The sequence below is a fragment of the Erythrolamprus reginae genome, chromosome 4, assembly GCF_031021105.1.
Source record: "Erythrolamprus reginae isolate rEryReg1 chromosome 4, rEryReg1.hap1, whole genome shotgun sequence".
Taxonomy (NCBI): Eukaryota; Metazoa; Chordata; class Lepidosauria; order Squamata; family Dipsadidae; genus Erythrolamprus; species Erythrolamprus reginae.
This window is the reverse complement of record NC_091953.1, coordinates 41,331,425-41,354,573: the sequence shown is the minus strand read 5'-3', so window position 1 is coordinate 41,354,573 and position 23,149 is coordinate 41,331,425. Positions and strand designations below refer to the sequence as shown.

Genomic DNA, 23,149 nt, shown 5'->3' with positions numbered 1-23,149 from the left:
GTAACAACTTAAGATGATAATACCTTTTTGCCTCTGTTTGTTTAAAATGTTTATAAATATTGTGAAATAGAAGAGTGGTCAGTGGTTCTCAACCTAGGGGTCGGGACCCCTTTGGGGGTTGAACGACCATTTCACAGGGGTCACCTAAGACCATGAGAAAAGACAAATTTCCCATTGTGTTAGGAACTAAATATTTTATTCTGGTGCCTTGGAATGTATTTTTACAATCCAACCAATCAGGCATTTACAGTGGGGGTGTTCCTCTGACTATCCTGCCAATCAACTTAAAACTCTGTTGGGAGAATTGGCGCTAGACTTATGGTTGGGGGGGTCACCACAACTGTATTAAGGGGTCACGGCATTAGAAAGGTTGGGAACCACTGGTCTAAGTAGTTCTTGACTGCCCTGTTTAACGGCCATTCAATGTTACAATGACATTGAAAAATTAACTTAACCAGTCCTTGCATTTACAATGGCCACTGACTGTATACCATTGCAAACAAAGGAAACTAAAGTTGAAAGTATTTTTTAAAAAGAAAAATGCATCTGTATAATTAATCATAGAACTGAGCTCAGCAATGAAGTAACAGAAACTGGTTTCAAGTAAATAGCAATAGAAACTGGTTTCAATTGACCAAAACTACATCTCTTGGTTTTGAATGTCATAGCTATAAATCTTGGTTCTACAGGCACCTCTTACCTTTATTCAAAATGTAATTTACTCAGAAGAAAACAATCTAGCTAGATATGATGCTCCTTTATTGCAGAGAATAAAACTATATACACAAAATGATTTGTGCACAGTATTACTCTGAAGTCAAGAGCTTTTATATAGGTCTGCATTCAAACTTGATACTAAAGGTCTTCCATCTTGCAAACTGAATGGCTACGTGGATTTTTCCTTGGTAGCCTTCAAAACCACCTGGTATATGTGGATGTCTATTGATTTCTACTTCATCAACTACAGTATTTACAACTCCTCTGTTTCTCAAAGCACTTTACTCCTTGGAATTCAAGTAGAACTGGTAATGGGCAGAACTTGGCTCAGCTATGATTTTCTATACTTGCTGTTTGAAGCATCAAAGATATGTCTGCCTTGTCAGGTTGCACACGGTTTATTACCTCTTGCTAATGCAGTTGCTTAAGCAAGAGGTAGTACCTATTTTAAAAACTCCAAGGAAAAAGAATTCACCACTTTCCTATGAAGTCTGATAAATGAGGGGTATCTGGGCTTTTCTTGATCTGAAATCCCAATGTTTTTGCTTTGCATATCTGAACAAAGGAGAACATCATTTAATTACTGAAAGTTGTATATAACAAATCGTATAGTTAGTAGGAAGCCCCCAAAGACTGGAAACTAGTAACTTCCACCACACAAAATAGCAGGTTATGTAAAGTTATTCTGTGATTGATTACTACTGGACACTATTTGATTAATTGTATCCAAAATATCCTGTGTCCTTCTCCGTACTAAGAGAGCGGGTCCAGCAGTCACGTGGGTTGCTCGCTGTTCAATCCGTCGAGGACCGAGCCTAGTCTTTAAAAAGCCTGCTGGATCCGCCCCTTCCCCAGAATTCACTCGGTCCTGTGATCCAGCAGGACATGTGGTGGCTCGTTCCTCTCACAAAACACCTTCCCTTCTTTCTATTCAGATAAGTAAAATTTAATTCTGTTTTTTACTAGAGCTTGCCTTGGTTGCGCACCAGCCTTACTGGGCTTGGCGCCGAAGAAGCCACAGCGCGGCTCCTGCGGTATTTTTATAAACGTCCTGCTCACGCTGCTGCCGGATTGCATTTAAAAGTAAATCTACTCGGCCAGGAGGTTTACCGGCAAGCTAAGGATTGATTTAAAAAGGGGAAAAAAGGGCTCTTTTTCCTCCTGCGGAGTGGGACTGTTAGCAAGTTTCCCTTGATTGTCCCCGGACTTTAGACTACCCTCCATTTTAAAAATCTTGAAGCAGTTTATTTTGGCATAAAGGCCCTCAGAGCCCAGTAATTGTCAGCCCTTGCGGATCGCCCACACGCACCAGTAAGTCCGCCGCTTGGCCCTGGAGTAAGCTTTGAGTCCCTAAGGTCTTTTCTCCCTGGCTAGGCCTCCAAACCAGTGTGCCTTGGTTTACTTTTTTGATTAAGATTAGCGAGGCCTGCCCTTCTGCACTCCCTGGCACGAACTCTGGTACCGACCAGATTGACTTTGAGTTGCAGACGCTCCTGGGCCTAGGAGCAGGGCCCCCTTCCTCTTGTGAACGTTGCCCTAGAAGCTTCTCCCTTCAGATTTTGGCTCAGGTCTTGTCCCTGTAATTTGTTCAGGCCATGACTTCGTTTCCCAAGAGAGGCACATCTAAAGGTCCCAGAGAGGTTAGGCCTACTGGTGATGAAATTGATAATATCCCCCAGGCCTCTTCCTCCTCTTCCTCAAGAGCCCCTACAATGGCTAGACCTACCAGGGCTGAGAAGAGAAGGGACCTAGCATTGCAGAGAATCCATGAAAAATCAACTAAACATTTAAAGGTGCAGGCCCAAGTGCACATTAGCCCTGACCCCCCCCCCCCCCCCAGAGGCTTCTAACCTGCCTCCCTGTGTTTTCTCTGGATGAGCCAAACCTAAACAGACCCCAACCTAACTTATGGGGCTTAGGTCCAGAGGAGTCACATATTATGGAGGATCCCTCCGAGCCAGAACCATCCTAGGCCTTTAGGGAATCTCCATCTTTACCTGCAACCATTACTAATCTGCCTCCAGAGTTTCAATCTATATTTTCTGCCTTGTCAAAAGCCATTGATGCCAAGCTCTTGGCTATCAATGTGCCTTCTCACTCTCGTCCCCTTTCACGCGCTCCCCGGCCCGTGAGTTCCCTCTCATCCTACAGAGTTCCAATTAATGAGGATTTGGATTCTTTCCAGGATGGTAATGAGGACGTGGACATAGAGGATAATGATGACCCTTTTCAGCGCCTGTCAGAAGATGAGGAATCTCAAATTAAGATTCCAGCCACGGCTGTGATCTTTCCATTCCAACTCTTCAAATCTCTTCTATTTAAAGCAAGAGTTTCTACAGGCTTAGCTAGGCAAGATAAACAGTCTGCTCCTTCCACAGATCCTCCTGAGGAAAACTTACCATACTTCATGGAGGAACAGGAAGTCAAAGAGGTCATTCCAATGCCCAAATTGTTTAAAGATGCTCTGCTCAAGCAGTGGGACCATCCAGCCCTTGGCTTCAACCCCACAACCAAGGACAAGAAATTATATAAGCTTTCTCTTTCTTATGAAGATCTCCTTGTCTGTCCTAAACCTGATGAACCTGTTAAGACTCTACACTCTGCGACAGCTATGCCGGGTGAAGCAGAGGAGGTTTTGAAACCCAAAGACAAACGCTTAGAGCAAATGCTCAAAAGATGTTTCCTCACAGATACCTGGGCTATCAAGAGTGCAGCAGCAGCATCTTTCTTTTCTAGAGCTATGCTTTTATGGCTTCAACAGCTCCAGCAGCATATCTCCCCTGATGATCTACGAGGCCAAGCAGCACATCCAAGCAGCACATCCCCCGATGATCTATGAGGATTTTAACAAAGTTTTTGCAGCGGCCCAATATGTAGCTGATGCTACCCTGCAATCATCAAGATTTGCAGCCAGGTCAGTAGCAGCCTCAACAATGGCCAGAAGGCTTCTATGGCTGCGCCCGTGGCAGGCGGGAGTGAGGCAAAAATGGCAGCTAGCCATGGGTCCTTTAAAGCAGAGGTCCCCAACCTTTTTAGCACCAGGGACCGGCTTTAAGTTAGACGAGTTTTCTACGGCCCGGTGGGGGGGGGCTTTGGTCATATGGGGGTGGGGTTATGGAGGGGTGGAGCTTAGTGACGCAGCCCTCCACACTTCTCCACAGGGCAGGGAGAATGAGGAGGCTCCTTTGGCGGCTGGGGGCTGCCTGGCTTTGTGATTTTGACTGGGGGGGGGAACTTAGGAAGGTCCTACTTCTCCCCCCCCAGCCAAAAACTCAAAGCCTATCTGCTCCAGAAACTTGGCGATCGCGCCCCACCGCCGCCGCCTCCTCCGTTTCCCCCAACGGCAAGCAATCTAAACGCGGGAAGGGCATTCCGGCGCTTCCCTTCAGCCTCAGAAGCCCCCTCGACGCTGGAGGGATGGTTATGAGGGGAGCGAGCGAGGAGAAGAAGACGTCCCACTCATCGCTCCTGAGGGAACGGGCGAGGGCGTCGGAGACCCAAAGCCCATCCTGTGTGGAGGGAGACGGAGCCAAGCGGGGCCACCCGGAGACCTTTTCCCGTCTTCTTCTCCTCGCTCGCTCCTCTCACAGCCAGCAGCCCCGCTCGCGGGGGGATGCCCGTTCGTAGCTACCAGCCCGCCAAGCGTCGAGGGGGGCTTCCGAGGCTGAAGGGAAGAGCCGGAATGCCCTTCCCGGGTTTAGATTGCTTGCTGTTGGGGAAAACGGAGGAGGCGGCGGTTCTTTTCTCCTCGCTCCAGAAAGTAGGCGATCGCGCCCCACCGCCGCCGCCGCCTCCTCCGTTTTCCCCAACAGCAAGCAATCTAAACCCGGGAAGGGCATTCCGGCTCTTCCCTTCAGCCTCGGAAGCCCCCTCGACGCTGGAGGGATGGTTATGAGGGGAGCGAGCGAGGAGAAGAAGACGTCCCACTCATCGCTCCTGAGGGAACGGGCGAGGGCGTCGGAGACCCAAAGCCCATCCTGCGTGGAGGAAGACGGAGCCAAGCGGGGCCACCCGGAGACCTTTTCCCGTCTTCTTCTCCTCGCTCGCTCCCCTCACAGCCAGCAGCCCCGCTCGCGGGGGGATGCCCGTTCGTAGCTACCAGCCCGCCAAGCGTCGAGGGGGCTTCCGAGGCTGAAGGGAAGAGCCGGAATGCCCTTCCCGGGTTTAGATTGCTTGCTGTTGGGGAAAACGGAGGAGGCGGCGGTTCTTTTCTCCTCGCTCCAGAAAGTAGGCGATCGCGCCCCACCGCCGCCGCCGCCTCCTCCGTTTCCCCCAACAGCAAGCAATCTAAACCCGGGAAGGGCATTCCGGCTCTTCCCTTCAGCCTCGGAAGCCCCCTCGACGCTTGGCGGGCTGGTAGCTACGAACGGGCATCCCCCCGCGAGCGGGGCTGCTGGCTATGAGGGGAGCGAGCGAGGAGAAGAAGACGGGAAAAGGTCTCCGGGTGGCCCCGCTTGGCTCCGTCTTCCTCCACATGGGCTTTGGGTCTCCGACGCCGCGGACCGGCTGGAAAACCCCAACGGCCCGGTCCCGGTCCGCGGACCGGCGGTTGGGGACCTCTGCTTTAAAGCGCGATCACCTATTGGCAACCTCCTGGACCCCATTCTCACTGAAACCGCTGACAAAAAGAAAAGTTTTGGGGCCCACCAACAAAAATGCCATCAAAACTCAACCCTTTCGACGTCCTAATCGTCAACAGGATCAAGGTCTCACTTTCTAAAGAAACTCAGGTCAGTATTCCCCTTGTTTTCGCTCCCAAGCTGGCAGAAACCCCAGGGGTAGAAGATCCCATTAACAAAGCGGTTCCTCCTCGACCAGAGCTTCCAGAAAGCCCAGATGGTGAGCTTCATTCCACTCCCATAGGGGGGCACCTGGCTTGGTTCTCCTCCAGATGGCGCCATTCCTGTAAAGACCCCTGGGTTATTGCTACTGTGGAATGGGGCCTTCAGTTGGAGTTTATTTCCATACCTCCTAAACGTTTTATTTCATGCCCAACCCCCAGGTCTTCCCCATCTCGTATCCGAATGGAGGAAGCTATTCAACATCTGTTGTCTATCAGGGCTATCCAACCTGTTCCATTTTCCCAAAGAGGTCTGGGCTTCTACTCCATCCTCTTCGTGGTCCCTAAGACTTCTGGAGGATGGAGAGCCATCTTGGACCTTAAAAATTTGAATCAGTTTATTAAATATAGGAAATTCAAGATGCATTCTTTGTCATCCATCTTAGCCCCTATCCATTCTGGGGACTTTATGGTCTCCTTGGATCTCACGGAAGCCTATCTTCATATTCCCATTGCCAAAGGTCACAGAAAATTTCTATGCTTTGCTCTCCTCGGCTCCTCGAGTCTTTACTAAGCTCCTAGGAGCCCTGGCGGATCACATTCGAGCCACGCCCATTCATATTTTATGCTATTTGGATGACGTATTAATTCATGGGGCCTCTAAAGAGGGCACCAGCTCAGACCTCAACATTACCATGTCTATCCTACAGGATCATGGTTTCTCCATTAATCTCAAAAAAAGTCAGCTCCATCTGTCTACTTCTATTCAACAGCTGGGAGCCATCATTAACTCAGATCTCTCTCAGGTTTTTCTCTCTACTGAGAGAAAAGTCAGTATTAAGGAGCTCATTTCCCAAATACGATCTCAGAGAAGGACTTCCATCGTTACCCTATCTTCTCTACTGGGAAAGATGGTATCCTGCATTGGCATTATCCCCTGGGCCCGTCTTCATGCCAGGGATCTCCAATGGCTTCTGTTACCGTTCCAGAGATCAGGGAACAGCAATTCGACACACCTCATCACTATCCCATCCACAGTTTTAAGATCCCTTACGTGGTAGATCTCCTCTGCCCTGGACAAGGGATCTCCCTTCAGGTGTCCAGACCAATTCACCATCACCACGGATGCCAGCTTATCGGGCTGGGGAGCCCATGCCCAGGGCGATAGCCCAAGGCACGTGGTCAGCAGAGGAGGCTACCAGACTTATCAACTGGCTGGAATTGAGAGCAGTGTCCTTAGCCCTCAAACAATTCAAACCATACATCATCAATCAACATGTTCTGATTCTTGCGGACAATATATCCACAAAGAGTCATATTTGCAGACAAGGGGGCACCAGGTCCAAGGCCCTGATGAGAGAAGCCCTGAAGTTGGGTCTCTGGGCAGAGAGGCATTTTCAGTTGTTAAAGGCCGACCAGCTTTCATGACTAAGGGGGAATTAGAACCAGTCTCCTGATTTCTAAGACAACACCTTAACCACTACACCAAACTAGCTCTTTAAGTTATAAGGTTATTGGTGTTGTACAAATGTGGCAGCATTCCTGATGTTTAAAATGTCTTCAGTATAGATAGACTTTTGTTTTAGCAACTATAATTGGAACAAGCAATTCTATTACTGAATGATTTGACTTTAAACAACACATTATGTGACTGCAATGGACTTACTCCATTTCTCATTTAATTTTTAACCAAGTCATCATATGACCATGACTAATGATTTTAGTACCAGCTTCTCTGTTGATTCTGCTTGTCAGAACCCACAAAGCTCTCAAATGGCAATCAACTCACTATGGGATGCTGCAATATTCATAACCATCTGCTGGTTGTGAAGTACTCAAATCTTGATCAGCCTAAACATCCCATATTATTTTTAATTCTGGAGCAACTAATTTATTAAATTTAAACAGATAAAAATGCACAGAACAGAATAAAAAATAACTTTCTGACATTGCTCAGCTACAGACTCAGACACAATTAGACAACTTGACATGTGGAGAAACAATATTTTCCCATATTTTGTCTCAACATTAATTTGTTCAATTGATCTTCAAGGACTAGTTTCACAACGAACAAGCATAATCCTAATATACATTAATAAACTGTTCAATGTGTTTGGCTGCCCATCTCATCTAAGTGACAGTTAAACCAACTCATCTAAGTGACAGTTAAATCAACAATCCAATAAAAACAAGCTAAAAATATGTAACATAAAATGTCAATAATCAGTTTAAAACAAAAATAACCATTGTGAAAGTCCACAACTATTACTGGTCTCCCAAGCAAAATGGCAGAGCCATGTCTTCATAATATTACTAAATGCTGATAGGGTCAGGCCCAATCTAATTTCTGGGGAGATGAGCCATACATTTTTAGGGTGGAACTAAAGGGCAGCTTTATGATTACTTGTAGACTTTCTGACACTACTATTCCACTTTCTCACTCATCTTTACAGTATGTACAAATCAGGATGAAAGGTTATATAGAAATTAGGCCTGCTTTTATCACTATGCTGGGTCATTTCCATATTTTTATTCTAGAGAAAAGGTGGAAGTCCTGAATTCATGAGTATTCATTCATTAGAAGCCACTGGACTTGCATGATGGAAATATAAAATTATGCAGGCAATTAAATAAGAGACTACAACTCCTTTAAATGTTCTTCTACAAAAGGCCTGCAAACAGAAATAGAAAGCAAAGTCAGTACCAATAGCAATAGATGCCTTGGATGCAATCCCATAATATCTGGAACACCACTGAACGCCATTGGCATTGACAAAATAACTTCCAGAGGCAACTTTATTGGAACAGTTAACATCCATAATGTTGTTTTAACATAATGAAAAAACACCATCTGCCTATCCCAAGTCCTTGGGTTAGGCTCAATCGGTGGATGAAAATGGAAAATCCAGTAAACACCTAAATATACAACTAACCATAATAATATGCCACTCAACTTATTTAATGATCTCAAAGCATTCTCTCCTATTTCCTAGGTTGGAATGCCCTCTTGCGGCCAGAAGTGTCTCCTTTAATCAATTCAATGCCTTCTCCTTCTGCAGACTCTTTTCCAGTCTGACTATTTTAGGTATAAACAAAAGAAGAAGAAACAAATCAGTCATCTTCAAGCAAAATAGTTTATTTACTTCCTTCTTTATATCAGCATTGTGATCATCAGTGAGTGGCAGATGACTGGTGATCCTAGGGAGACTGGGGCACCTGTACAATATTACTTTCCACCTAGCCCAGTGTTTCTCAACCTTGGCATATGCTGACTGGGGAATTCTGGGAGTTGGAGTCCATACAGCTTAAAGCTGCCAAGGTTGAGAAACAGTGATCTAGCCAAATGTCAAGTGATCATCTTGCTAAATTAAGCAAGTTCCTAATAGTGAGCATTTAAAGTGTGCTTTCAATACTGATAGTTAAGAATTATGCTGTCAGATATAAGAAGCCTATAGTTCCTCATACAGGAAGGTGTCCACAATTCCCATGACCCTTTCTCCCCTATCATCTTTCACTAGGCCAGTGTTTCTTAAATAGTGGGGCGGGCCTCCCTGGGGTTGGGGGTTCGGGGGGGTGCTGGGAAGCCCCCCAGGCCGGCTGCGACCTTTTAAAACAGCCGCGCCGCTTCCCAGCTGAGTCCTGAAGCCAAACGCGATATAGCGTTTCGCGAAGATCGAGATCGCGAAACTCGAGGGATCACTGTACTGGCGAAATTCCTTTCAAAGCTTTTCCGGCATGAAGGGCTCTTGTCCAAAATTACCGAAGGCAGCATGACACATTTTTCCTTCCTTGGATGATCCCAGTGTGAAAAGCTTGGGCCTGAGCCTGCTGAAGGCTATGTGGTGGCAAATTGACTTTAAGTATTGTTCCCACGTGAAGGGCTTTCGCTCGAACCCACCAAAGGCTGTGTGGCGGCTTCAGCAATACACTTGCTATTCCGGCATGAAGGGCATTCATCCGAGCCTGCCAAAGGCTACATGATGGCAATCCAGCTGTGGGGGACAGCAGATTATGGCTGCAACCATGTATTTGCTCCAGAACACTGACCCACCAAGCTCTCAGCCATTCTGCAGTGAGTCTCCTGGGATCAGGAGCAGCGTCCTCACAGTGAGTGTAATTCACGGGCATATATCTGTGGTGGCTGGCCTGAATTTGTATGTTCCATGCATTCGGCTGCAGTTGCAGGGACTAACTATGATGAGTGAGATCTCTCTAGATTGCACCCCCCTTTTAAGTTGACCCTCTGGGGCCCTATCTATGAGGCTTGGTCTTGACTGGCTTCCTCTAATTTTAATAGGAATTTTTCTCACCAATTTAGATACTGCTCAGTCTGAGTTTAATATACATTTTAGAATTATATGATAATTATAATATTATTATATTATACACATTAGTAAGACAGGCAGCAGAAATAAAACAAGACAGGATAATGTACTCTGATCATAGCAAACAAAGCAGTTGTATTCATTCACTACACTGATTATTGCCTACCTATTCACAGAAAAAAAAATCCAAAATAATATTCAAAGAATATTTTAAGTTATATTCTGTAGTATCTAATTGTGATAAACTATATACAGTTTATAACAGAATTACATTAATAATAAAAGTCTTCCATTACATGCTAATGGACATGGCATTTTTAAGATGTGGCTGTGGATACATACTTTCATGTATATAGAGAAACTATTCTCCATGCCCAGTATATATTCCATATGATTTTTTTCTTATTCAAAATATAGGTCTTTGCACCATACTCATTTTTTCTTTGCCTTTTTCATGGGACACTACCAATATGATAGGAGTAACTATCTCCAAATGCCAGTTGGAAAAGAAAAATAGATGAATAATGGTGATGGTTCTGTTATTGTTGAAATGGCAAGAAAGCTGGCTATGCAATGGGTGGACTGGGCAGAAATGGCTGGTGGGTAAAATTCTACAACTATAGGTGCAAGTTGGAAATAATGAAGATAGCAAAATATGAAAAATAGAAGTATCTAGAACATGCCCAACAGAACCAACTGCTCCCTCTCAGGTAGTATAGAATCTTAAAGGGAATTTTTAAAAAGGTTTTTAATACTCATTTCTAAAAAAAGCTTCATTAGAGATTAAACAGAAACCTGCAATAGGGGATGAGTATCTCATCCAGTTTGCAGAATCTTTGAAGTATATATAGTGTTGAGCCAAGTCTTACCAAAAAAAGGGACAGTGATGGATATTGAGGAAAGCAAAACAAATTTCTATTGTTAAATGCGTCTCAGTTATGCTCTAGGAATAAAATTGACTTTCAAGTGCATAACGAATCTGAATTTGTGAAGAATGAAAATTTACATTGCTTGTATAAGAACCAATAGATTGCAATTAAAACAAAGAGAATGATGTTCTGAACACACGTTTGAAGATTTAAGTCACAGATCTGCTACATGAAATGTTAAGATTGCAAAAAAAGTTTGCAGAATAAGAGGTTTGCTCAGAAAAATTGCAGTGTCCAGACAGATTATTTTTTTTTAATGAACAGGATGCTGAAGGCTAGCATTCTGAATAAGTATTATTCACTTAATTGGTCTTGATTAAAGAATTCCTAATAAAATTCAAGTCAGGTAGCACAGAAAGCCTATTGAATTTCATTCAAAACAGTAGCAATAGTTCTGATTCAAACTTATTTTATATCTGGTACCATCTTTCCCTGAAAATAAGACCCAGTCTTTTATTTGTTGAACCCTGAAATAAGTGCTTGGCCTTATTATTTTGGGGTGCGTGGAACAAGACAGGCTCCTCTTGCTGTCTTAGCTGATTTTTAGCTCCATTTCCCTAACCTTAACCAGAGGAAATAGTGTTGACTCACCTGATACGCTCTTTCTCATGGTTGAGGAGTCACCAGTCAGGTTAGCCTTAACCAGAGGAAATGCTATTTTCTAGGGAGGGCTTATTTTCGAGGAAGGCTTTATTTTCGGGGAAGGATCTTATTTTCAGGGGAACATGGTAATTTTGCAAATATATGTAATCCTCAAGTTACGTTCACAATTGAGCCCAACATTTATTTTGCTATGTGAAACATTTAAGTGTGTTTGCCCCATTTAATGACTTTTCTTGCCACAGTTGTTAAGTGAATCATTGAATTTGTTAAGTTAGTAACACGGTTGTTAAGTGAAACTGGTTTCCCCATTGACTTTGCTTGTCCGAAGATATCAATAGGTGATCCCATAACCCTGGGACACTGCAACCATCTTAAATATGAACCAGCTACCTGAATTTTGATCTGAATTTTAATCATGTGGCCATGGGGATGCTACGATGGTTTGATTGTAAGTGTGAAAAGTCATAAGTCACTTTTTCAGTATTGTAACTTTGAATATTCACTAAATGAACTGTTGTAAGTTGAGGACTACCTGTACAATATTAGAACAAATGTATTATTATTTCCATATTATAAAAATATTTACATGTATAATTATGAAAAATATTTAAAAGATAGTTGACAAATTAAATTTTTATTATTCTCATAATCCAGTTCATCCATCCATCCATCCACTCACCCGCCAAGATTGGGAGTTGTTTGCCTAAATCATAGATTTACTGTTTCCCAAAATACTTCCTTAGGTTTATTTTTGTATTAACATGAATCAGTACTTTTTTTCTTAAAATTGAGTGTTTTATTGCTAGCATTTCACTAAATAATATGATTTCCCAGCACTTCAAATTTAAGACAAAAAGTGTATGCTGGAGCATGAATGTGACACCTGTCTAACTCCTTAAAGCAGATGTATCTTATTTGGGATGCAGTTGCTACCAAATAACTAAAGTAAATACACCGTATTTTCCTGAGTATAAGATGCACTGAAGTATAAGACACACCTTAGTTTTGAGGGAGGAAAACAAGGAAAAAAGGCTTTTGCCTCCTAGCAATTTGCCAAACAGCACAGACGATGTACACTGTTCACTGTATATTTCTATGCATGTGTGCCTGACACATAGAAAAAGCAAAGATTTGGAGAAATGTACATTATGACAGCATATTAATCCCAGAAAGTTTTTTTAAATGTAATCGCACTAACTCCTCCCAATTATTTAAATAGATCTTCTCCAAACATGACTGAGGGTTTAACTCAGCTGCTTTATCTTAATACTTAATACAAAACCAGGACATTGCAGATTATACTTTTACAGATCTTTAAAACTGATCTGGTTTTCTGGAAGTATTCTCTGCTATTTAAAAGATACGATAGCACTGGGCCTCTTCAAATCAAGAATTTATTTTAAAAAGCTTCTTCATTTTGTTAAGTTGTCTAGAATAATAAGGCAGTGTTTAAAAAATAAGTCCAATAATTTGAACATTCTATAGGCTGCCCCGAGTCTGCGGAGAGGGGCAGAATATAAATCTAATAAATAAAATAATGATGATGAATGTTGTTGTTGTTGTTATTATTATTTACTTACCTCCATGCAGCAAAAAAACAGCCAGTTTCAGCAGTTACCTCTCCCTGCAGCAATGTCTCTGTGTAGTTTTAGTTTCACTTTCATTTTACCACAGGTGGGCTTGCAGCAACTTCAATCAATCATGGGAGTGTTGGGAGGCAGATAATCAGTAGTTTATGCTAATCAGGCTCTGCTGCTGTTTGCTGCAAGGAGGTAAATTATTCTTTGGGGGTCACTGGGTGGGGCTACATTCATATAAGACACAGCCAAGTTTTCACCCTCTTTTGGGAGGTAAAAAGGTGCGTCTTATACTCTGAAAAATACAGTACACTTGCTATAAGGAGTTGCAGAAAAAGTTTCCTTCTGCACTATAGCGACATGGTTTGAAGCATCTTTTAGTTTTTGAATGTGATATACAGCACATACAATATCTATACAAGTACTCAACTTTTGTTTAGCAACCATTCAGTCTTACAAAAGCACCCAAAAAGTGATGTACTTGCACTTACCAGCTTTGCCCTATCTCCATGGTCCCATGACTAAAATTCAGGTGCTTGGCAACCAACATGAATTTACGACAGTTGAAGCATCCCAGGGTCATGTGATTGCCATTCTGTAACCTTTGGGGGGGAGGGGGTTCCGACAAGCAAAATCAATTGGAGAAACCCAATTAGCTTAATGACCATGTGATTTGCTTAACGAATGTAGTGATTTGTGTTCAGTGATCATCAAAATGGTTGTAAAAGCAGGCACAATTGTGGTCATAAGGATTATCTGCAAATAAATTGTTCTTTTTATGCCACTTTACAAGACTTTACCTTCAGTTTCTGTCTATAAATACAAAGTGGTACACTAATCAACATAAGGTGAGTACTGTAATGCAAGATTAGTTCCAAAATCAACTCCCCCCAGAGATTAGAACTGCCCCCACCCTCCTTGTCTTTCGCAAATTATTTAAGACCCACCTGTATCGCCAGGCATGGGGGAACTGAGACACCTTCCCCCAGGCTTTTATACTTTGTGTTTGGTATGCGTGTGCTGCATGGTTTTAAATGATGGGGTTTTAGATGTTTTTTAATATTAGATTTGTTTCATTGTAATATTGTTTTATTATTGTTGTGAGCCGCCACGAGTCTTTGTAGAGGGGCAGCATACAAATCTAATAAATTATTATTATTATTATTATTATTATTATTATTATTATTTCCAAAAATCTTTACTCAGAAAATATACTGCTCAAAATAATAAAGGGAACACTCAAATAATACATCCTAGATCTGAATGAAATACTCTCATTGAATATTTCATTTGCACAACTATTCCATTTGCACAACAGCATGTGAAATTGACTGTCAATCAGTGTTGCTTCCTAAGTGGACAGTTTGATTTACTTGGAGTTATATTCTGTTGTTTAAGTGTTCCCTTTATTTTTTTGAGCAGTGTAGTAGAGGTAGAAAAATATATAAAGAGATGCATGCACTTTCTCAAATATGAAGAGTGTATGATTCCATGCAATTCAAGATATAATTAAACTGATCCTAACCATCACCTTCTGATAAAGATAAATGTGGATTTTACTCTGTTAATCATTGGCAACTATAGGAACAGGTATTCATTTCCTTTTTGGGGGCCACTAAGCCAGTACTGTCCAAATGTATTTCCACAATGTGGCCAGCAAGACATCATGGAGCACTCTTCCCTTCCCACTGAAGTGGTACCTATTTATATATTTGCATTCTATCCTTCCTCCAAACTCACATTTGGAAGTTTGGAGCATTTATTCTTCATTTGCATTACCTCGTACTGATATTCAGACTTTCAGATTTAGCTAACACATTTCACTAATTGCAATTTTAATGATGCTCTTCGCACAAATGAAAACATGTTCCTGAACATGGATGGACTTTCAGACTGCATAATCACAATATTATTTTTTCCTTCAGCATAAAAGAAATATTCAAAGAAAATGAAAAAGAATACAAAATGATATAATGATTATTATTAGATGCCTGGAAACACAACTTTGCAAAGAATGAGAAAATTGGTATATGTATTTAAAAGGAGACTATGTGCTATAGATCAGTAGTTCTCAACCTGGGGGTCAGGACCACTTTAGGGGTCAAACAATCATTTCACAGGGGTTGCCTAAGACCATGGAAAAGACAAATTTCCCGTGGCGTTAGGAACTAAAGCTTATATTCTGGTGCCTTGGAACATATTTTTTCAATCTGACCAATCAACGGGGGTGTTCCTCTGACCTTCCTGCCAATCAGCTTAAAGCTCTGTTGCAAGAATTGGTGCTAGACTTATAGTTGGGCGGGTCATCTCAATATAAGGAACTGTATTAAGGCGTTGTGGCATTAGAAAGGTTGAGAACCATTGGTCTAGATAGTTCTTGATTGCCCTCTTTAATGACCATTCAAAGTTACAATGACATTGAAAAATTAACCAGTCCTTGCGTTTACATTGGGCACTGACTGTATACCATTGTAAACAAAGGAAACTAAAATTGAAAGTATTTAAGGGGATGTGGCATTAGAATCACTGCTATAGATGATTTGTTCCTTGTTATCTTCACAAGCACAATGTGGAATGGTCTTAAATTACAGAAAGGCAGACATCAACTGAAAGATTTCTTAATTATCAATACATAACTAATTATGGAAGAGTTAATTCTTCTTTCCCAGTCACATTAAAGTATCACCTGTTGGGAATACTTTAGATTGGATTCTCCGCATGAAAAAGAAGATCTGATACAATAGATTACATGGTCTCGACTAACTTTATGATTGTACATATATTTATTTTCATATGTTAGTTTATCTGTAACGTGTATGCTCTCTATGGCATTCAAACTTACCTTGAAGACAGCTTGAATACTCCGCTGATAAATGGGTGAAATTTAAATTGAAATTCTAGTACCGTATTTTCAGACTATAAGATGCACCAAGATTTCAAAGAGATAAGTAAGGAAAAAAAGTTTTTGCTCTCCCTGGCCCCCAGGAGCACTCCCAAACTCCCAATGTTCACAAAAATGGGATGCGGGAATGGGGCTTCGGGAGGCCACAAATGGCTGTATTTAATGTATAAGATGCACCAACATTTCCACCTTCTTTTAGGGGTGAAAAAGTTGCATCTTATACAGTAATTGTGAATACCTCCATCTCACATTTTTTTCCCAAACATTATTTTAAAAATGGAAATACAATCTGACTAGTATGGACATTTAACTATTCCAGTTCCAATAAATTCACTCCATTCCCATGCATTCAACTCAGATCTCACTTCCTGACACAACTAATTCTCACTTCTATATAGGAAAATGGGCAAAAGTTTTTATTAACTTTTTAGCTTTCAACAAACATTCTGTGAAAGGGAACATGTACTAACCATTCTTTATGCCAGAATTTCAAATCTTAAAAAGTTCTATGATCACTTTCTCATCTTTAGAAATGTTTCTGGCAAAGTATACAAATTTACTTTTTCTACGGTAGATTTTCACAATGTATGCATAATTACAATAATTCTTACAATAAGTATGTCACTCTTTGTACATTTTCAAATCCATATTCTTTACTGAGCCATTATTGGATTGATTGGATTTTCAGCTAACATAAACTCACCTACAGATAAAAATTCTCACACATCCACATCCTTAACCAACATATCTCTAACATAACAAACATTATTTGTTCATCTATACATACATTAAATGATTAAGACATTATGGATTGTTTACTCTTGTTCTGTGTTGAGCCTTAAGCATAGCTATGTATTCTCAAACATACTTTTTTCATTATATGTTCTTTTACTATATTCAGCAAATAACCCGAATTACCACCTTTGCACAAAACATGATTCTATCTATCCATTTTTGTTTCTCTAAATCAAACATGGCATACATTTTCTATACACAGATTGTCAAGTATTTCAACTGGAACAGAAGGACAACTCCAATTTAATTTGACTATTTCAGAGGAAGAACAATGACTTATATAAATAGTAGCGTATAATGCCTAATTGCACATAACTATTAAAGTATGCATGTAAATAAAGGTCAGTTATCCCAATGCAATACATTCTTAGCTTTTTGCAGATTGCTTTCTGAAATTATCCAGGGACCAAGAAGCCCAATAACCACACACCTAAGTCACAATCCCTGGTAGTGCCTAAATTCCCTTACATTACGAGATATCCTATAAACTCTGAAGCACAGATATTACTTCAAGCTTAGATGACTCAGCAGCAAAAAGAGCTGTATAAGTCAGCTGTCCTATGAATAGCATTACATCCCAAAGAATTTACTCTAGGTTTATTCAAATCTAATGGTAAAGGAGCATATGATAAGGCTCACACATTCCATCTTAATCTTTGCTAGACAAATCACTTTTTACAAATTTCATTTTGAGTAGGAATTCTGCAATAAATTTAGCTCAAAATTTATTTCAGTCTCTTGGTGGCATGAAAAGTTTGTTTTAGTAGATAAAATAATTGGCATAACATCCTTTGGAGTTCAACGTGTTTTGTTCCAGTCTCATATAACTTGAAAAAAAAACATAATAGAGCTGAAAAATATGTCAGCTTCATACTTTTTCAAACTAAGCTCAATAAGAGAGAATGTGAATTCATAAATGGTTTTCTATGTAGAATAAAGCAAAAAAAAAAAAACAACTAAAAAAAATAATCATTTCCAGAAACTGAGGCACATTCCAGGACTATTAAAAAGGAAATAGACCTCTCAATAGATAGCCTTCAAATATGTTTGAAACTTTTAATAAAAATCCAAGAGCTGTACTGAATGTTGAAAGACATTTCATGTTAAAGGATATATATATTATCAGTAAAAATATGTTATACACACACACACACACACACACACGACTTCTGTGGGATTAGCTATTCATTACAAATACAATGTTAAGGATATTCTGGCTTTTCTAGAAACCATATTTTTCTCAACAAATTTAGATTCACACGTAGCTCTTATAACTTGTCAACATTTTAAAATTTTATCCAAATGTATTTTAAATTAAGTTCTACTGAATTTATTCTGCTTCTAAAGGTATGCCAGCAGAGTGGAGGAGGCATTAACTTTAAATCACACATTGAGTTCAGCTAGTATTGATCTCTGCCTACACAAAATAACAAGCCAAAATGGATTAATACCTGTTTGAGTATAGCATGCAAAAGCACAGTAAATTAAGGGTTTTTAAAAAAACATTTTGTTAAATATAACAATTTCCTCCAAGTTCAAATGATTTAAATTGAAGAAAAGCTTTCTTATGCTCATAAATGCCTTATAAATTTGTATACAATGACAATTTTCTATGAATGGATTAGTGTGATTCATCTTCTGCCTTCAGCCTTTTCCAATATCAAATCATCCTGTCAAACTTCAACATATTTTAACTAGTAAAACTTACTCTTGGAAAAACTCAAGAGGCATAATAAACAAGCTATTATTTTAAAAAGATTAGCTTTCTATCATATATATAGGACTATTTTATTTCCATTTAAAATCTGTTTCAGGTCACAAGTCACAATCTTTATTACAATAGTAAACCATTAAGTGCATTCAGTATGCTCACTCTTCTCACCTTTCGAAGGATGCAGCCATTTAACTCTTGTGGTAGGTAGTCTTCCATACATCCAGGTTTACCCAAAATATTTCACCATAGGACATTTTATTTCCCTTTTCATATCACAACTCTATGGCAGAGTAGAACTAACACAGACAACTAGGCATTATCCTCTGCCCTTCATATTCCAGCTACAAAAGACTAGAAAATTAAGTTTGCAGTGCCATTCTTGCTTGCCTGAAACAAACTCAGCAGTATTTACTTTTGATTAAGCTCCCAGAAGATCAGATAAGGCAGCCTTAGCACTGTGCAAGTTCAATAATCTTTACATGCTGTTTTTTGCAATCACTTCACACAAATCCACCTTTAATCCTTCCCAAAGTAGGTTTATGGAGTTTATAGTTTAGCTAGGTCCTCATTCTCTTTTTGAGTTCGATACCTGCCTTTCCGCTTTCTCTAACAGGTAGAGCTGATTTTAAAACAAAGACAAAACTAAGGAGTAGGCTTAAGACTAATATATATATACAGTATACAGTATTCTGAAATAGAACAGTGTTTCCCAACCTTGGCAACTTGAACATATCTGGACTTCAACTCCCAGAATTCCCCAGCCAGCATTTGCAAATGCTGGCTGGGGAATTCTGGGAGTTGAAGTCCAAATATCTTCAAGTTGCCAAGGTTGGGAAACACTGAAGTAGAGAACCCGAATGTCCTACAGTGTCGCGCTCACTTCAGCACCTGCTAATAAACATCAAGCTAGTTATTTGCCAATCCTAATCAGTTAGTGGGAGTTTCTCTCTCCCCACCCCCACCCTCGTCTCCCGCCCAATCCCGGGAAAGGTAGGGAATCCAGAATGGAATGCATTGAAAAGGGCGGAGTCCAGCTATATAATGACACCCGACTGTCCTCCACCCCTTCCCCACCCCCCAATTAGAGCTATCCCCCCTTCCATCAAGCCCAGACGGCGAGGAGAAGCAGGCAAAAATGCAGCTTCCAGTCTGCCCTGCCCGTCACGGTCCTCCCAGAATGCTGGACGTGTAACGGTCTCGGCGGCGGCGGCGGCTCCAAGTGACAAGTGGAATATCCCTAACAAGCTTTTAACTCCCAGCAACAGCGCCGACAACAAACCATAACAAGGCGGCGGGACGACACACTTCGTGTGTCCTCCGTCTCTCCCCCCCCCCCCAACGTCCGCCCGCAGGGAGGCGCGCTTCTTATAGAAACGTAAGCCTGAGGCAGACGCACAGACACACACACACACGTTTCTAAAAGAATGAATTGCAGGCTTGGACCAAATCACCGCCGGAAAGAAACGCCTACCGGGGGAGAGAGAGACGCTCAGGGCGCGACGGTCACAAATGTTTATTCTCCACACAGGCTCGGATCCCGGCTAACGATGCAACGCGCGTTGAAACCAAGTTTCGCACCAAAATACTGAAAGTCCCGCGAAAGAGAAACGCCGACCGAGGCAACTCTTTTTTTTCTCCCTCACGCCTCCCTTTCTCGCCACCTGGTTTCTCCCCCTCCCCGCTGAATTCGCGGTCTCTCTCCGCCTGCACTCGCGAATGCCACGGCCGGTCCGCAGCGGCCACCCTATACTACCGCCTCTCCTCCGCTGCATTTACATGCGGGTGAAATATTAACGCTGGAACGAAATGCCCTCAGGAACGAAAGAAGACGGGGTTTGTCAGGGGTGGGGGTAGTGTTAACACTATTCTTTTCGGCCCCTTTCTGAAGACACGAGGGGCGTTTTGTTCTCTCGCCTCACCGCCGCCCCCCTTTATTCCCCGACCGAAACTTCGCTGGCGGAGCGGCCGAAAGAAAAAGTTTCCCCCGAAGTCCCCGCCCGCCCACTCCGCTCACCAACAGCAGCCCCCTTTTCGAGCTCCACGTTGGAGACGGACTCTGGGAGGAAAACTGGTTTGGTCCGGCAAACCGCCGCCCCCTTCCCGGAAAAAAAAAAGAAAAGAAAAAGTTTCTGCACTACTCACCGCAGCAGACGCGGGAGAGGAGCAAACCCAACGAGAGCAAGCCGGGTAAGGCAGGCATGGTTCGGCGGCGGCAGCAGCAGCAATGCTGGGCCGACGGGGAAGAAGAGGAGGAGGTTAACTCGCGGCCGGGCGGAACGGTCGTCTCTATGGACCCGGCCATGCTGGAGGCTAGAAACTACTCCCAACCGCCGCCGCTACGACTCCCAAGCGCTCCCGCTACAGCCTCCTTCTCCTCTTCCCTGCGCCGGGTCCGTGTGTCACTGTGAGGGAAGGCACCGCCCCCGCCGCCCCTCCCTTCAAAGGAACGGGACACACCACCCCGCCTGCCAGAGGAGGGGGGAGGAAAGGCGGACTTTCCCCCCATGCGCGCTGAGCCGCGGCGCCCGAAGCGTCTCCCTTCTTGAAGGCCATTCCCTAAGGAGTTGTCCCCTGTCTGGGTGACGTAGGACCTCCTGGGAAACTGGACATCTCGGATATGTCACAATGTCTTCTTCGTCCCCCCGTAAATGTCATTGGTTCGTTCCATTCCTTCCCCCTACTCACTTGTACCAACCCAAAAGGGGGGGGGGAGAGGGTGGAATCATTGCTTTTCTTTTCTCTCGCTTTTTTTTTTTGCTTCATCCACATTTTTTCCTTTCTCCGTAGAGTCTTTCTGCGCGTTCTTTGTTTCTAACCGGTGATATAGTTCTTGGCCATAATTTCCTCCTTCCATCTTTTTTCTTACTTCCACAGTCCTTATTTTCTTTTCCTCCCATCCTCTTCATTTATTCTTTGGCATTGTTACTGCAAAATCTCTCACGATGCTGGAAAAAACTTGGCTTGCTGACAAAATGCCTTTGCTAGCTCACTCTTTCGCTTTATCCCTGGAATAATTGTGTCCTCCGACCAGCTAAAAGAGCCGTGAACCAGAGTACTACAAACACACATCAAGAAGGAGAAAGGAAATGAAGATCGGGGTTTTTTTACTCCCAGACTCGATGCAAACCATCGTCAGCTTTCCCGCCCCAAAACCCAGCAATTCCTCGCCACCAATATCGTGTAGCCGTGACACGACTTCCCATATTTGCCTGCGCCGGGAGTGGTTCGCCACGCTAACGCCAGTGTGGGATTCCTTCCCGCCCCATCCCGCATCTTCGTGGGGACGATTTTGCACGAACCTGAAGAGTATTGTGTTTTTTAAAAAAAAAAAAATTGTGGAGTTTTACGTTGTTGCCTTTGTGGCTGATGATGGACAACAAATTGGAGGAGACGGGAAGGAAATAGTCTGGCTGACTAAAGTTAGGATGAGACACTCTATTACCGAATAATTAAAAATGTGATGCTGTCTGCCAAGTTAATGGCCAATGAAGTAGATAGTAATTTTTCAGTTGTATATCTCTTCAACAGAAGCGAGTAGAAATAGGAGAGGAGGAAAAAAATGAGACCGTGACGGTGCAAACTTTAGAAGAGTCTTTTATTTTCGAGGGTGGATTTGTTTTACTTGCTTACCTATCTGCAACAACTGTCCTTTCGTAGGGTCGTTGTTGTTGTTGTGGATGCTTGCTTTGTACTGGTAAGGTAGCCCCAAAGCTCATTTTGCACAGTCCATTAAAGTCTGAGGTGGTGAGCTGTTGCACTGTGGAAAGAGATTAGAATTGGCAGGACTGAAAAGCAGCATATCATGTTCCCAATCCTTTTAGCCAATCAGATCTCTTTAGAAATAATGGGGTTTGGAAATGAGGAGATGATGGAAGAATGTTTATGAACATGTCATGTGTGTGGCTCTGAGAAATTGGCACATACTGAGACCCTGATTCTGTGATATGTGGTCCTTCCCAGAGAGATCTTTTGGACTGTAATGATTTGTTCTTTATTCTGCACCTTTTGAAAAGAATAATAATGTAAGGTAGCTAATGATGGCCTTATTCTGAATATGAATGCATATAGAAGGAATTCAGCATATAGAAAGATTCAAATTAAATGGTTTCATATACATAGCGTTGTTTTATTTATCACAGTATGTACAATTCTTAATTAAGAGTATATATTTAGTTTCCCTATGCTAAATGAACATGTGTCGTGTTTGAAAAAAAATGACCAAGTTTTGAATTTTGTGTATAGAATAGAATAGAATAGAATTTTATTGGCCAAGTGTGATTGGACACACAAGGAATTTGTCTTGGTGCAAATGCTCTCAGCGTATAGTCTTAAGTGTAGGTGTCTTAATGCTGTGAGTTTTTCATACCTGGCTCACTGTAATTGTGTATGTAAATATTTATTTTGAAACTTCAGCCATCAAACATCTTACCGCATGTTGGAAAGCATATCTTAATAAATATCTTAGAATAGAATAGAACCTGTATGTTGTATTCAGGGTGTCCAGCAAAACTGGAAATCAGGGAATTATCAGGGAAATCGACGGTTCTGGAAATATCAGGGTATTATCAGGGAATTTGTGAAAAAAACGGAATAAATCAGGGGAAAAAACCATCTGTATTATAATGTTTAAAAGTCAGGGGGAAATAATGTAAAAAACCCCTCAACGGATCGCACTGCCTAGCAGAGTCTTCGGAGAGGGGCAGCATACAAATCTAAATAATAAATAAATAAATAAAGTCAAGCAAAAATAAGCATAACTGTGGCAACAACTTGCTTCCTCAGTTACCGATATTCTTCCACGACTTAT

At 41.9% G+C, this 23,149-nt stretch overlaps 1 protein-coding gene across 3 annotated transcripts in view; it reads right to left on the bottom strand.

The window, feature by feature from the left end:
- The window catches only part of NECTIN3 (nectin cell adhesion molecule 3), a 70,495-nt gene extending 49,640 nt beyond the window's left edge, over positions 1-20,855 (bottom strand). Inside the window, exon 1 of one of the 3 annotated variants that reach the window (XM_070750134.1) lies at positions 20,485-20,855. In XM_070750134.1, coding sequence (XP_070606235.1) covers positions 20,485-20,644 — 160 coding nt within the window. In that variant the 5' untranslated portion in view covers positions 20,645-20,855. Of the gene's footprint in view, positions 1-18,510; positions 18,927-20,484 lie in introns of those variants that run through there. The other 2 variants (XM_070750136.1, XM_070750135.1) reach the window with 2 other exon arrangements.
- Between the last annotated feature and the right edge of the window lie 2,294 nt (positions 20,856-23,149).